This window comes from Grampus griseus (genome assembly GCF_964374135.1).
Source record: "Grampus griseus genome assembly, chromosome: 1".
Taxonomy (NCBI): Eukaryota; Metazoa; Chordata; class Mammalia; order Artiodactyla; family Delphinidae; genus Grampus; species Grampus griseus.
This window is the reverse complement of record NC_139017.1, coordinates 85,354,190-85,371,413: the sequence shown is the minus strand read 5'-3', so window position 1 is coordinate 85,371,413 and position 17,224 is coordinate 85,354,190. Positions and strand designations below refer to the sequence as shown.

Sequence of the window (17,224 nt, the reverse complement as noted above, 5' to 3'; positions counted from 1 at the left end):
AAGAACAAAATGCAAAGTTAGCAGAAGGAAAGAAATCATAAAGATCAGAGCAGAAATAAATGAAATGGAAACAAAGAAAACAATAGCAAAGATCAATAAAACTAAAAGCTGGTTCTTTGAGAAGATAAACAAAACTGATAAACCATTAGCCAGACTCATCAAGAAAAAGAGGGAGAGGACTCAAATCCATAAAATTAGAAATGAAAACGGAGAAGTTACAACAGACACCACACAAATACAAAGCATCCTAAGAGACTATTACAAGCAACTCTATGCCAATAAAATGGGCAACCTGGAAGAAATGACCAAATTCTTAGAAAGGTATAACCTTCCAAGACTGAACCAGGAAGAAATAGAAAATATGAACAGACTAATCACAAGTAATGAAATTGAAACTGTGATTAAAAATCTTCCAAAAGGGCTTCCCTGGTGGTACAGTGGTTGAGAGTCCGCCTGCTGATGCAGGGGACACGGGTTTGTGCCCTGGTCCGGGAAGATCCCACATGCCACGGCGTGGCTGGGCCCGTGAGCCATGGATGCTGAGCCTGTGCGTCCGGAGCCTGTGCTCCACAATGGGAGAGGCCACAACAGTGAGAGGTCCGTGTACCGCAAAAAAAAAAAAAAGAAAAAATCTTCCAACAAACAAAAGTCCAGGACCAGATGGCTTCACTGGTGAATTCTATCAAACATTTAGAGAAGAGCTAACAACCATCCTTCTCAAACTCTTCCAAAAAATTGCAGAGGAAGGAGCACTCCCAAACTCATTCTATGAGGCCACCACCACCCTGATATCAAAACCAGACAAAGATACTACAAAAAAGAAAAAATTACAGACCAATATCACTGATGACTATAGATGCAAAAATCCTCAACAAAATACTAGCAAACAGAATCCAACAACACATTAAAAGGATCATACACCATGATCAAGTGGGATTTATCCCAGGATTGCAAGGATTCTTCAATATATGCAAATCAACCAATGTGATATACCAAATTAACAAACTGAAGAATAAAAACCATATGATCATCTCAATGGATGCAAAAAAACTTTTGACAAAATTCAACACCCATTTATGATAAAAACTCTCCAGAAAGTGGGCAGAGAGGGAACCTACCTTTACATACCAAAGGCCATATATGACGAACCCACAGCAAACATCATTCTCAATGGTGAAAAACTGAAAGCATTTCCTCTAAGATCAGGAGCAAGACAAGGATATACACTCTCACTACTATTATTCAACATAGTTTTGGCAGTCCTAGCCACAGCAATCAGACAAGAAAAAGAAATAAAAGGAATACAAATTGGAAAAGAAGTAAAACTGTCACTCTTTGTCGATGACATGATACTATACATAGAGAATACTAAAGATGCCACCAGAAAACTACTAGAGCTAATCAATGAATTTGGTAAAGTTGAAGGTTACAAAATTAATGCCCAGAAGTCTCTTGCATTCCTATACACTAATGATGAAAAATCTGAGAGAGAAATTAAGGAAACACTCCCATTTACCATTGCAACAAAAAGAGTAAAATACCTAGGAATAAACCTGCCTAGGGAGAAAAAAGACCTGTATGCAGAAAACTATAAGACATTGATTAAAGAAATTAAAGGTGATACCAATAGATGGAGAGATATACCATGTTCTTGGATGGAAGAATCAATAATGTGAAAATGACTATACTACCCAAAGCATTCTACAGATTCAATGCAATCCCTATCAAACTACCAATGGCATTTTTCATGGAACTAGAACAAAAAATCTTAAAATTTGTGTGGAGACACAAGAGACCCTGAATAGCCAAAGCAGTCTTGAGGGAAAAAAACGGAGCTGGAGGAATCAGACTCCCTGACTTTAGACTATAGTACAAAGCTACAGTAATCAAGACAATATGGTACTGGCACAAAAACAGAAACATAGATCAATGGAACAAGATAGAAAGTCCAGAGATAAACACATGCACCTATGGTCAACTAATCTATGACAAAGGAGGCAGGATATACAATGGAGAAAAGACAGTCTCTTCAATAAGTGGTGCTGGGAAAACTGGACAGCTACGTGTAAAAGAATGAAATTAGAACACTCCCTAACACCATACACAAAAATAAACTCAAAATGGATTAGAGACCTAAATGTAAGACCATACACTATAAAACTCTTAGAGGAAAACATAGGAAGAACACTCTTTGACATAAATCACAGCAAGATTTTTCATCCACCTCTTAGAGTAATGGAAATGAAAACAAAAATAAACAAATGGGACCTAATGAAACTTAAAAGCTTTTGCACAGCAAAGGAAACCATTAACAAGACAAAAAGACAACCCTCAGAATGGGAGAAAATATTTGCAAACAAATCAATGGACAAAGGATTAATCTCCAAAATATATACAGCCCATGCAGCTCAATATTAATAAAACAAACAACCCAATCCAAAAATGGGCAGAAGACCTAAATAGACATATCTCCAAAGAAGACATACAGATGGCCAAGAAGCACATGAAAAGCTGCTCAACATCACTAATTATTAGAGAAATGCAAATCAATATTACAATGAGGTATCACTTCACACCAGTTAGAATGGGCATCACCAGAAAATCTACAAACAACAAATGCTAGAGAGGGTATGGAGAAAAGGGAACCCTCTTGCACTGTTTGTGGGAATGTAAATTGATACAGCCACTATGGAGAACAGTATGGAGGTTCCTTAAAAAACTAAAAATAAAATTACCATATGATCCAGCAATCCCACTACTGGACATATACCCAGAGAAAAGCATAATTCAAAAAGACACATGCACCCCAATGTTTATTGCAGCTCTATTTACAATAGCCAGGTCATGGAAGCAACCTAAATGCCCATTGACAGACGAATGGATAAAGAAGTTGTGGTACATATATACAATGGAATATTACTCAGCCATAAAAAGGAACGAAATTGGGTCATTTGTTGAGATGTGGATGGATCTAGAGACTGTCATACAGAGTGAAGTAAGTCAGAAAGAGAAAAACAAATATCATATATTAACGCATATATGTGGAACCTAGAAAAATGGTACAGATGAACCAGTTTGCAGGGCAGAAATTGAGACACAGATGTAGAGAAGAAACGTATGGACACCAAGGGGGGAAAGCGGCTGGGGGGATGGTGTGTGGTGGTGGGATGAATTGGGAGATTGGGATTGACATGTATACACTGATGTGTATAAAATTGATGACTAATAAGAACCTACTGTATAAAAAAATAAATAAAATAGAATTCAAAAATTAAAAAAAAAAGGCTGAATACATAAAAAAAAAAAAAAAAAGGAGTAAAAGGAAAATCTGCCCCCTGGGTCCAAGAACCTTCACCAGCCAGATGCCCTAAAAATGCAGAGAAATGACATTTGGCTGAGAAGGTGAGGTATTTTGGGTAGAAGGTGGCGGCCAGTCATGAAAGGAGGCTTCTGTCTTGGCACCAAAGCCTTCAGACATCTTTCGTCATCCTGTGGTGAGAGGGCACTCATCCTGCCCTGCCTTCCTAAGCTGTGTTCACTGGACATCACTGAAAACTTTTCCAGGACCCATGATTAATCTCCTGACCGTCAACTGCAGTTCCGTGCCTTATCCTATGATATCATGAGGTGACTAAAGCCTGCTGTGCCATTTGTCCCTGAACTCAATGGCCTCAGAATGTTCTCCTTTCAGAGTATTCATTTTTCTTTTTAGCAAATTTATTTTTGTCACTTTGTTTCGTATAGGCTATTACAGAGTACTGAAAAGCAATTATGTTCCCCAGTAAGCTCTTGGCTGGGAAAGGGAAGAGTCCGGGCACTACCCAGGGTTGATGGCTGAGATCTTGGAAGAGGAGCCAGGGCCCAAGGAAACTGCACAGAATATCTTCCGAAAGGGAGAACAGCAGCTTGTGGATAATCGAGGGTTTGCTCTCTTGTGCAACTGTCTGGGGCTGGAATGCAGCTTACTGGTAGGTAGGAAGGCACTTGGCGCTGCTTTACCTTCCAAGCCAGAGGCTATCTGCGCAGTGATTCTCCCAGGAGCTCCTTGTGACAACAGCACAAGGCCAAGAGCACCCTCCCTGGTGCTGCCTGCCCCCTTCTCGGGTCTGAGGCTTACCTTTTGTGCCCTGCGTTTATCAGCTCTCTGATTCTGGTGGTAAATCCGGCTGAAGTTGGAAACGATCACAGGGACCGGCAGGGCAATGACGAGGACACCGCTCAGGGAACAGATGGAGCCGAAGATCTTCCCTGCGATCGTCTTGGGCACCATGTCTCCATATCTGAGAGACAGAAAGAGAAATGGGTGTAAGGAAGAAGGGCCATTTGGGAAACAAGTCAGGCTTCCGGGCCAATCATTCACTCCTTCACTCAACAATTGTTTAGAGTGCCTACTGTGTGCCAGGTACTGTGATAGGACCCGGGAGTGAACAAAATAGACAAGATCCTTATGTTCACGGAGCCAACATCCTACCAGGGGAAGACGGTAAAGTGAATATATAAAAACATTGTGACTTCTGGCTATTTCTATGAAGAGAACAGAGATGGGTGCTGTGCCAGGTTGGGGGAGTGTGGTCAGGAAAGGCCTCTCTGAGGAGGTAACATTTAAGCTAAGATTTGAAGGTAAAGAATCCAGCCAGGCAACAGCCTTGGGGAAGAGTGTGCCAGGTAGCAGGAACAGAAAGGACGGAGGCCCTGAGGTAGGAAGGGGTTCGGCCTGTTCTAGGAACAGTGAAAGGGCTAGCGGGGCTGGCGCACAGGGCGGGTGGCGGGTTCTACAAGAGGAAACTGAGGCGGCAGGTGGGGGGCCAGACCATGCGGGGTCTAGTGGGCCACGACGAGGAGCGTGGGTTTCATCCAAGTGCAAAGAGGAGCCGTAGATGATTTTGAAGCAGAAGAAGAACACAATTTCATTTTTGATAACAAAACGATGAATAATAAACCGCCTTCTATTCATGTGGAGGTTTATAATTTCCAAAACACTTTTACACATTTGCCTCACATAAGCTCCATGAACCCTGTGAGCTTGGAACCCCGATCCCCATTGTACAGATGAAGGAACCAAGGCTCAGAGGCATGAAGTGGGTTGTCCATGTTTGGGTACGCCTGGGAGTAAAACACACTCCTCTTACTCTCATCTCTTTTCTACTAGCCATGCTGTCTTAGAGGGGACCATGAGCTCCAAATCGCAGCCCCTTAAGCCGTGAAGCCACTTTGGGACAGTGCCGGCTACTCTCAGAGCTCAGAGAAACTTCACACCTTGGCAACTGCCCCCTGGGACCAGCCTGCCCTGGTTCCTGCTCAGCCCCAGGTAAGCAGGCCAGAGCCTCTCTCCTCCAATCAATAAGATACGCTCCACAGCGTTAAGTGTTTAGCCTCTTCTTTATTGAGATAATTTAAAGGCCAAGTTAAGAAAAGCTGTGATGACTCCTTTGGCCAAAGCCAGAAACACCATCTCCCCCGCCTCTGTGCCCTCTGGGTGTCTGGAGCAGAAACTGGCTTAGGGCGACCAGGAATTGTTGCTACTGAAATTGTCAGGCTCCAAGTCACTTGTCCTGAGGGGCCCAGGTGTCCTGGAGTCCAGAGAGGCTGTGGAAAGGGATGGGGGAGCCATTTCAGCACTATGAAGTCCTCACCTCCTAACACTGAGGGCTTTGTGGAGGATGTGCAGTGATTGACACATACTTGGCAAGTGGATGAATGATCTCATTTAAACCTCTCAACACCCTATGAAGTTGGCTCCTGTTTTGAGGACCATCTTCCTTCTCCTTGTGTCCAGGCCCTTTGTTCTGGCTCAAGCTGTCTCAGTCACACCACTGACAGTAAGGCCTGCGAGAGCTCCTTCTGGGAACTTTGATGCTAGGTTTGCCTTCTCTGCCATGATGCTCAGGAGGGGCTTCCGGTGAAGTGGTCGAGAATTCGGCTTCCGAAGTTGGACAATATGGGTTCAAGACTCACCCAGCTCCACCCTAAAATAACTGTGACCTTTAGGCCTCAGTTTCTTTGTCTCGAAAATGAAGATAATAAGAGTAATCTAGGTCATAATCCTATTGTGACGTATACAGCTCTACAAACAATAAATACTATTACTTTTACCTAGACAGTCTGCAAACCATGGTCTCTGTTGCCGAGAAGCTGATTATTCCAAGTTCAAATCATCCCAGTGATGAAGAAAAGGGGGCTGCCCTGGAAGTGAATCATGTTAGCTGGGGTTTTCAGATGACATGATTGAAAGGTGGACATTGGGTACGTGACCGTAGGTGAAAACAAAGTGTGGCGGGAGTATGTAAGAATAGCGTCAGGAAGGCTACATTTCAGTGACTGAGGTGGTGAAAAATGCTAAGGACAACAGGAATGTTGTTTCATCCACTGGAAGGAAAGCTGTGCCTTCTGCTAGGCAGATGGTCTGCTGGAAACAGTTGACAGAGAGAAAGCTGAACAACGCATCTCCCATGCGCTCTCTGCCTTCTCCACGGAGAAGAGCACGCTTTATCTTGGGAAGGCCAGGACAAATGTGGAAAAACAAAGATCCAGAGCTTAAGGGAGGGGAGGGGAGAGCAGGTGAGTGGCCAGCTGTCTTCAGTGGATTCCCATCACAGGCCCACCTGGATCCTACCCCAGGAGACAGGAGGAATGTGCAGATGGCATTATAGAACCACTTCCCATGATGGCTGGGAAATCATGATGCAGCAGAGAAATATCAGGAGACTAGATGGAAAACTACTGTATCAATATATTTAAAGAAAAGGAAAGGAGGCCTGAGGAACCACAGACCAGCAGGCTTGGCCTCCATCAATTCTGCCATTCAGTTGCGGGCAGAATTTGAGAGTGGATCGTGAAGCGGACAGCGTGAGAACACTTGGAAAATAAGCTGCACTGGTTCATTAAACACATCTTGCCAGATGACCCTTATTTCCTGTTTGGAGAGGGTTAACTGGCTGGTGGATCAGGAGACCGCTACAGACCTACTGCATCATCGTTGCAGCAAGGTGTGTGCTTGCCCCCGTTCTCTGTACCCTGGACAAGCTGGAGGAATGTGGAGGGGACTGCAGTGTGGCTGGCAGGGCCTGAACAGCCATCTCGAGTCTTCCGGCCCTTCTCAAAGATAAACAGAAATGGTCCCAGGACAGCAAAGGAAGTTCCTGGTTTTCATGTTAGAAGGATCTCCTTCAATGAAAGAGTAAATGAGCAAACGAAATAAAGAAGGGATCTAAAGTTAGGTCTCCAGTGGTGCATTTCAGAATTTTTTTAACAACTCATGTAAGGCCAGAAGGAGGCAGTGTGGCCTAATGATTGAGAGAGGAATCAGATCTGGGTTGAACCCGAGTCCAACGTTACTTACTAAATAGTTAAGTGTCCTTAGGGAAGTTATGTAACCTGAGCCTCTACCAATATAAATGGGTTTTACAAACCTAACTTACAAGGTTGTTGTGATAATTAATGAGATAATTCAGAAGCACCACTTGATGCTGTATCTGGGTAAATGTAAATTCTCTACAAAAATAGCCAGTGTGGTAGGCATCGATTGTTTTGTCTGCTAATAACCTACACCCTCCTAGGAACCGAACCCCTCCCCTCCCCATTACAACATAAACTCTGTCCAGAGGCGCTGGGTCTCAGAGGAGCTGCCATATTCTTAACAAGCTTTCCCCGACGCCTCTGCTCCAACTGGCCACAGGTAGTAAATTCAGAATAGGCATCTGACTCAAGCTGGGTCAATGAGTTCTTTCCTGGATTTGTTTTTAAACAGCTTTATGGAGATACAATTTAAATACCATAAAATTCATCCACTTAAATCGTAAAATTCAATGGTTTTTAGTGTATTTACAAAATTGTTTTACCATCACCGGAGTCTAACTTAGAGCATTGTCATCACCCCCAGTAGAAACCTAGCACCCATGAGCAGTCAGTGACCATGGTACACCTCACCCTTCAGCCCTAGGCAACCACTAATCTACTTTCTGTCTCTATGGATTTCCTTCTTTTGGACATTTAATATAAATGGAATCATACAGTATGTGGCCCCTTGCGCCCGACTTCTTTCACTTAGCATAATGTGCTAAGGGTTCAAGGTTCGCCCATGTTGTAGCATGTATCAGTACTTCATTCCTTTCTTATGGCTGACTAATATCTCATCGTATGGATAGACCACATTTTGTTCACTCATTCATCAGTTGAGAGACATTTGGATTGTTTCTACTTTTTGGCTATTATGAATAAACTCCGCTATGAAAATTTGTGTACAAATTTTGGTGGGGATATATGTTTTCATTTCTCTGGGACTCATGTGGTAACTCTATGTTTACCAGTTTGAGGAACTGGTGAACTGTTTTCTAAAGTGGCTGTGTCACTTTACAATCCCACTAGCTATAAATTAGGGTTCCAATTTCTCCATATCTTCACCAACACTTGTTACCATTTGTCTTTTGATCCCAGCTGTCCTAGTGGGTGTGACATGGTATCTCATTGTGTGTTTTTTTTGTTTTTGTTTTTTGTTTTTGCGGCACGCGGGCCTCTCACTCTTGCGGCCTCTCCCGTTGCGGAGCACAGGCTCCGGACGCGCAAGCTCAGCGGCCATGGCTCACGGGCCCAGCCGCTCCGTGGCATGTGGGATCCTCCCGGACTGGGGCACGAACCCGTGTCCCCTGCATCGTCAGGCGGACTCTCAACCACTGCACCACCAGGGAAGCCCTGTGTTGGTTTTTTTTAACATGTTTTTAAAAACTGAAGTATAGTTAATTTAGAATGTTGTGTGAATTTCAGGTGTACAGCAAAGTGATTCAGTTATATATATAATATATATTATATTTAATATGTATATTATTTTTCAGATTCTTTTCCCTTAAAGGTTATTACAAGATATTGAATATAGTTCCCTGTGCTATATAGTAGGTCCTTGTTGTTTATCTATTTTATATATAGTAGTGTGGATCTAATCCCAAATCCCTAAATTGTCTCTCTCCCTCCCACCTCCACTATCCCCTTTGGTAATCATAAGTTTGTTTTCTATGTCTGTGAGTCTATTTCTGTTTTGTTAATAAGTTCTTTTGTATCATTTTTTTTAGATTCTACATATAAGTGACATCATATGATATTTGTCTTTGTCTGTCTTACTTCACTTAATATGATAATTTCTGGGTCCATCTGTGGTTGCTGCAAATGGCATTATTTCATTCACTTTTATGGCTGAGTAATATTTCATTGTATATATGTACCACATCTTCTTTACCCACTCATCTGTCAATGGACATTTAGGTTGCTTCCATGTCTTGGCTATTGTGAATAGTGACTGGGGTGCATGTATCTTTTTGAATTAGAATTTTCTCCAGATATATGCCCAGGAGTGGAATTGCAGGATCATATGGTAACTCTAGTTTGAATTTCTCATTGTGGGTTTGATTTGCATTTACACTGTTGGCTAATGATGTTGGTCAATTATTTTCTCCTCCCCTGGATTTTTACCCTTGAGATCAGATCAATCTCTTTCTTTCTTTTTTAAAAATTAATTAATTAATTTAATTTATTTTTTGGCTGCATTGGGTCTTCGTTGCTGGGCGCAGGCTTTCTCTAGTTGCGGCGAGTGGGGGCTACTCTTCGTTGCGGTGCGCAGGCTTCTCATTGCAGTAGCTTCTCTTGTTGCAGAGCACGGGCTCTAGGCGTGTGGGCTTCAGTAGTTGTGACACGCGAGCTCAGTAGTTGTTGCTCCCGGGCTCTAGAGTGCAGGCTCAGAAGTTGTGGTGCACGGGCTTAGTTGCTCCGTGGCATGTGATATCTTCCCGGACCAGGGCTCGAACCCATGTTGCCTGCATTGGCAGGTGGATTCTTAACCACTGCGCCACCAGGGAAGTCCCAATCTCTTTCACAGAAGTGGAAACTGCAACTAATAAAGCTCTGGAGCTGTTGGCAGCCATGCTTTCTGCCACTGGGAAAAGCCAGATTGTAGCTAGAAAGGGAGCAGGCTGACAGTAGAAAGAGATGAGAGGTGAAAAGGGAAATCTGATGGAGGTTCGAGTTCCTGTCCTAATTCTTACTGATGACCAGCTTTACTTTTGACTTTCCTGTGGCTTGGTTGTGCAAGCCTTCTTTTGACTCTGCATACTAATGAATTATTGCTTTTGTTTAACCTTCTTCCATTTGGTTCCTATGACAATGACAATGATGATAACGATGGTGATGATGCTGGTGATGATGAGGCTATGACTGATTATTTTTAATCAAGCTCTTCAGATTTCTAAGTGACAGCGCTACTATGAATTGACGTCCTTTGAAGTCAAAAGGATTTTTAACAGGTTGTAATCGTGGGTGAAATCAACCAGATTAATTTTAACAAAGATAAATGACAACATCAGCATTTTGATTCAAATAATCAATGACTTGTATAGCTGATGAGAGAGACCAGCTTAACAGCCATCCAAGTTAAAAATCACTGGGGGGGGGGGCTTCCCTGGTGGCGCAGTGGTTGAGAGTCCGCCTGCCGATGCAGGGGACATGGGCTCGTGCCCGGTCCGGGAAGATCCCACATGCCGCGGAGCGGCTGGGCCCGTGAGCCATGGCCGCTGAGCCTGCGCGTCCGGAGCCTGTGCTCCGCAACGGGAGAGGCCACAACAGTGAGAGGCCCGCGTACCGCAAAAAAAAAAAAAAAAAAAAAAAAAAAAATCACTGGGGGGAATTAAGTTTAACATAGCCACCAGTGTAACGCAGCTGCTAAAGACCTAATGCCGCCTTAGGCTGGACTGATAGGAGTACACAGCCCAGAAAAAGGGGGCGGGTGTTCAGACTGTGCTCCTCGGTGCAGACCACTTCTAGGCCACTGTGTGGAGTTCTGGGCTCTACATATTGTATAGGATATGATTAACTGGGTCACGTCCAGAGAAGGGAGGGTGGGAGGTGGAATTGTCTGGAAATCCTCTCACAGGGGAAACGATCAAAGGGACAGGATCGTTTGGCCTAAGAAGAGGGGATGGAGAAGTGAAGCATGAAAGGGAACAATGTACTGGAGACTGCGCTAGGAAATTTGGCGTCACTGGGTCTCACAAAAGCCCTGTCAAGTAGGGCTGAGGAGCCGGTCCTGAGAGGACAGCGACTTGTTCAAGGTCCTCAAGTAGTAAGAGGCGGAACTGAATGGGTTAAAACCCAGGTCAGTCTGTTTCCATTGTCCTGCTCTGTCCCTCACATCCCGCTTCTCCAGAGGAGTGGGTGGTCATGGGAGAGGGCTCAGAGGAGTCAGCTGGCGCTCACCCCCTTCTCAGCGTCTCTGCCCACTCAGTGGTAGCAGTACAGCATAGCGGGTAAGAGTGTGCACTCTGGGCAGCAGACTATCTGGGGCAAGTCCTGGCTATGCCACTTGTTAGCTGGGTGACACTTGTGCAAGTTACTTCTTTGTCCTCAGTTTCCTGGGACCGATAAAATAATAGTACCTACATCACAGAGTTGTTGTGAGGGATAAGATGAGTTACCATTTGTCAAAGGCTCAATTCTGGCACATATTAAGAACTTATTATAAACGTTTATTAAATAAATCCTAGGCCCAGACCACTGTCGTTTCTCGACTGGACTTCTGCAAAAGCCCCTTAACCAGACACGTCACTTGCACTTTTGTTTCCCTTTAATTCACAAAGAACCATAGTCTTAGAGTGCAAATCCAAGCACATCATTCCCTTGCTAAATCACTTCAATAAATGTTGGTCGAAGGTGTGAGTTAATGAAGAAAACATACCTTTTCATAATGTTTTTGCAAAGACTAAATTCCCGTTACACGGTAAACGCTCATTAGACAGCAGCTGTTAGGATTGTAATGACTGTGATGGGCAGTGCCCTTTGTCCCACGGCCCCTCCTGGGCCCACCTGGGCAGGAATACTGAAGTGCTGGAGCTGACAGTGATTCTCTAAGTCCTCGTGGCCTCTCTGGCCTATTTTCTCCGTGGAATTTTGAGGAAGGAAAGGGGTGAGGAAAGAAAAAACAGAAAATGTCGTGGCCTAGAAAAAAAATTTTTTAAGCCATAGCCTTATTTCCTTTCTGTCTTCCTCGTTTCAGGCAAATAAGGACTCCCCTCCCCCACCTCCCATCCTGGCTCTGAGGGTGGAGAAACGTAAGGTACAAGAAAACTTCTCCTGGAGGTGACATGCCACGTATAGGGGAGCTGTGGCGCTCAGTCCAGACCTAGGACTCACACGCAGCCCTTAACTGGGGCCAGCGTGGAGCCAGCTGTCTGCTCCTGACTGGGTGGGGCTCGGGGGCTCCCTGCTTCTCTCCCAGCACATCCTCGGTAACCCTCAGTGAAGTCTGGGCTGTGGCAAGAGCAGGGAAGCTCACCCTCCTAATATGGAAAGCTAATTAATTTGTATTAGGGCTTAGGGATAATTAAACTTTTTATCTGAACTTAAGCTGCGCAAACCACCGGCTTTGTACAATTAATTGCTGCCTTCGTTCCCTCCTCCAGGGGCTGAGAGATAAGTGCAAGCCAAGCTCCCCCGTCTGATTCTGTCTTCCTCTCAGGTAGGGGTAAGGCTGCCCAGCTGGTGGGGAGTGCATTCTTTACCGGAGGCCCGGCCACCACCCATTCGGGGTCCAGCTGCTGGGAGCTCTGACACGGAGGCACGTCCTCGATGAGTTTCTGCAGTCTCCGCCTCACTGCTACACCCACTTCTATACCCACCTTCTCCACTGAGATGCCCCTGAACTTGGCTTCCGCCTTTGCTCCTAGAACCTCCGGTGTTGGAGATGCAGATGAGGATGAAAGCTGTCCTCGTGGCTGGGGTCAGGGTGAGCAGGGGAGTTAGGGCAGCCTAGGCACCACAGCGGTTCCAGTACTCAGAACGCTGGGGCTGCCTCCTTGTCCGGGGGCAAAGGACAATGGTAGACCACCCCGGAGGACACAAAAGACACCAGCCTGGCTGATAAGTTCACCCCGTGAGGAACATCTGGTCAGCCCCTTTTCATGTCCAAATCCCTTCCTACAAAGCCGCACTGCTGTAATATTTTTTTTTTTTTGAGCTCTTAAATCATGTCAGGTACTGCAAATACATGATTTGGAGGAATACATGTTCCTCCCAGCAACCCTAAGCAATAGATGCAATGATTACCTTCATTTTACAGGTGAGGAAACTGAGGCACAGAGTAATTAAGTAACTGGGCTAGCCCGCTGCAGACCCGGGACGTGGATCAAGCCTCGCAGATTTCAAAGCCCCTACACACACTACTAGTTACGACAGCCCAAAGCCATGGTCCCCGAGGAGCCAACATGGTGGGCAGCAGTCTGGTTAAAGAGCAAGGGGGTACTTCAGAGGTGTCTGGATCTAGGGCAGCCGCCTAACCACGCCCCTGCGCTGCTGATTCTCGAGGAGGGGGACTTGGGGAATGAAATGAAAGCCGTGTATTACTCTTCCTTCCTACAGCACGTCCCTCCTCCCCCGAAATAAAACCACCACATCTCTGATCACCACCCTACAGCTAGACACCCTCCTGGGCTCACCTGCAAAGTGAGCCCCAGCAGCGAGCCTGGAGCCCAAATGATGGGTTGGCATTTTGGAACCTTGAGGTTCCTCTGAAGACCTTGGGGGGTTGGACCCAGAGAGGAGAGCTGAGGCTCAGAGCAGGGGACTTTATTAACCGTCACAGTGACAATTCAGGAATAGTTTATTTTTACTTAGCATCAATGTGTGCCATTCAATCTTCATAACAACCTTATGAGGTATAATCAGCCCCCTTTTTGAGATGAGGAAACCGAAGTTCTGAGAAGTTAACATGCTCAGGATCATCGGCCAATCCAAGCCAGTATTCCGAATTGGGCTTGTCTGACTGCAGAGCACCCTCTTTCTTACCGTGCTCTACTGCAGGAGGAGAGAGACGAGCCAGAGGACCTGGCTAGTCCACAGGAGAAAACAGCTTCAAGAAAATGGAGACACTTTCAAAGCGGTGTGAGCCCAGACACCCTGCTGGGAAGCCCTCAGCTGCTAAGGGAGGAGTTCTGGGTTCTGCCAGCGAAGAATCCTGGGCAAGGGGCATGTGTGACCTCTCCAGGACTTTGCTGTGGTTGGCCTGCCCTCAGGGGCACAGCCGGTCACAGCTGCAGGCTCTTGGCCACTGGGAGTCTGTGGCGATAACCTCCTTATTTTGCCAATTGTGCTGGATGACAAAGCTGTTCTTCTAATCCAGCCTTCTCAGAATTTAGTGTGCATCGGAATTGCGTGGAAGGCTTGTCAAAACATAGACTGCTAGGCCCCAACCTCAGACTTCTGATTGTGTAGGTCTGGAGAAGACCTGAGAATCTGCATTCTAACCAAGTACCTAAGTGACACTGATGCTGGTGAGCTGGGACCACACTTTGAGGACCACCGCTCTCAACCATCCTCTCTCCAGAGGTCGCAGATCTTCAGACGCACAGAATGTCAGAGCCAGAAAATGGTGGCAGCAACCAGACTCAGACCAGTCACTGCACCTAGGAGGAAACTGAGAGCCCAAGGTCATAAATCAGTTGAGAGCCGGCCTGATCGCTGGAGGAATGCCCTGCCCATCGTGTGTACTCCACACACACCAACCTGCATGGGCCCACAGCTTCTATCCCATCCCTCTGGATTGATTCATTCATCAAACCCCTGCTGGGTGTCTGCCTTGTGTCTGTCACTCTGCTAGGTGCTGGGGATACAAAGCCAGATAGACATGTCCCTTGCCCTTAAGGAGCTTATGATCTCATAGGGAAGATAGACAGCAAATCATGATGATGGTTCAGTGTCCTTACACTACAGGAAGGTTGTGTACAGGGTCCTGTGTGAGCACTAAGGAGGGACCTCTAAATCAAGCTGGAGGGTGGTCAGAGGACCTCCCAGAGGCAGTGGCACAGGCCAGTTTCCTGAACCGTAAACCAGTAGGGCTTGCCTACGATAAGGAATTACTGGAACTGTAAGGAATTACTGGCTGGAGGAAGATGAGGAAGTTAGGCTGGAGAGGTGGTCACATGAACTTTCTCCTGGGTTAATCTGAGGAATCTGAACTTTCTCCTAAAGTAAAATGATTAAATATTCATCTTTGAAAGAGCACTCTGAAGCAGAGTGGAGGATGGGTTGGATGGGGATGAAGGGAAACCAGTTAAGAGGCCGCTGCACCAGTCCAGGCAGGAAATAATGATGCCGGAACCAAGGCAATGGCAGTGGGGATGGGACGAAGGAGATAGACACGGATCATTTAGGAAGCAGAACCTGGGGGACTTGGTAACTGACTCAGTGTGAGGGTGAAGGGAAGGGAGGGACCCGGGGGGCACTCAGGCTTGGAGGATGGGGCAAATCCTGTGTACATCTCAGCCAAGCTCCCACCCTCCCTTGCTGTCTACACTCTGCACACTGAATTTATCTCTGCTCCCGGAGGCATCAGGCTCCTCCTTGACTTCAAGCCTTTAGCCAGGCCCTCCTCTCTCCTGGGAACTCTTTCTCTTTCCCAGGCAACAGCTACCCATCTTTCCAGATGCTGTTCAAATGTCACCTCCCTCAGGCTCTCGAGTTTCACTCATTCCTGTGTCTTTCCATCTCCATCAGACCCCTTACGCCTTTATGCCTTGCTATACCTTTCGGAATGGCTGTTTTTGCCATTGGCAAAAGTGTAATCTGAGCACAGGGCTCTCTATCTCTGCATCCCCGGAGCCTGGCATGTTGCAATGTGCACAATAGGGACTCAACACTCAGAGTGAATAAGAGAGAAAGCAGCAACTCTGGTATGTGTTCCATGGACTGTAGCGGCCTCCGGGACTGACTCCTGGGATCAGACTGCAGGCTCCAGGAGGGCGGAGGCTGTACCCCTCGTACCTGGAACCATGCCTGGCACATGGTAGGCACTCAGGGTATTTGCTGAATGAGTGGATGAACTATGAACAGATTAGCAGTGGAACTGCTGACCCCAGCGGATCAGACCATCAGGGAGCCCTTCGGCTGCAAAACATCTAAATCCTGAATCAAATACACTTTTTGAGGCATTGTTGAGTTCACTTGAAGTAGGGGAAATGTAATTTACCCCTATGAAAAAGGAACAAACCACAAGGGAAAATCACAGCTGGGAGGAGGGTGCAGTAAACAGAGGAAGGGACACTGTTGCTCTGAGGGCATGTGCCAACGACAGCCTGGTGACCTGGGACCCGTCACTGGGAAACTGAACCTTGGCCCAATGGCAAAAAGGAACTTTCTCAGAGTTTTCCACTGAAGCCAGGCCCAGCACATGGGCTGAAGTGCTCCCAAGATGGTAGTACTACCTAGCTTATGGGCAAACCCGATTTAAATCCTGTCCGGAGGAAAACACCTTTACCTGGGGCCTTCGGGATTCCTACAGATTAAAATCATGTAAATGTGAGTTTGCTTAAAAAAATCACAAGGAAGCAAGCAACCATGAGTGAGAGTCAACAGAAAAAAAACAAAGAGTGGATTTAGACTCCCCCGGCCCCAACTAAAGAACTTCAGATACTGGAATTGGTAGATGCAGAAGAGTTACATATGGAAATAATTTTTTTTTTTCAAAATAAAGGATGGAATCACAAAGATGGACTACAATAGACCAGTATCAGGAACCACCAAGCAGATATGAAAAAGAATCAAATGGAGCTTCTAGAACTGAAAAAGTGAAATGCTAAAATTAACTATGACTGAACATAATGCCTTAAACAGACTGGTTATCCCTAACGAGTTCAGCTTCTGGAGTAGACCTCATCTCCTCTACCTAATCCTTAAGTACCCTCATGTTGTCACTGGGTCCAAATAGTCCTCCTAGCTGAGTCTATTCCTATCATGACTAGTAGGAGGACAGTAAAGACCAAGGAGCGGCCTGCAGCAGCCATGTCACCAAAAGAAGTGGTCGCTGTAGTCACATTATGGGGCTGAGTGAAGCTTGATTCCTGTAAAGACACAATCCCTTTAGCTCACACAGCTCCCGGGAAAGAGACACTAACACAGATGAAAATACAGAGGATAAGCAGACAGCAAACCAGTGCTATAACTAGACAGGAATGGTGCCAGCCACCTTCGTATAAAAACCAGGGAAGGAGATGTAATCACGTTCACTACTGGTCTCCTGTCAATGAGAAAATAGTCAAATGAAAATCGGAATTTGGTTATTTCTGGTGGCATTTCCTAAATACCCAGTCAGTGGTTCCCTGCTCTCTGAGTGGGCTTGCTCCGAGCGTGTTCTGCAAGGACATTTGTCCTTTGGAAGGAAGAAGTCGAGGGACCACCCTGCCCTGACTGGACCCAG

The 17,224-nt window shown here is 45.8% G+C and overlaps 1 protein-coding gene across 2 annotated transcripts in view; it reads right to left on the bottom strand.

Moving 5' to 3' along the window:
* The window catches only part of KCND3 (potassium voltage-gated channel subfamily D member 3), a gene marked incomplete at both ends in the record, with an annotated part of 224,956 nt that overhangs the window by 13,116 nt on the left and 194,616 nt on the right, over positions 1 to 17,224 (bottom strand). For both annotated transcript variants that reach the window (XM_082649398.1, XM_082649399.1), the window contains one exon: positions 4,118 to 4,280. In XM_082649398.1, coding sequence (XP_082505524.1) covers positions 4,118 to 4,280 — 163 coding nt within the window. The remainder of the gene's footprint in view (positions 1 to 4,117; positions 4,281 to 17,224) is intronic.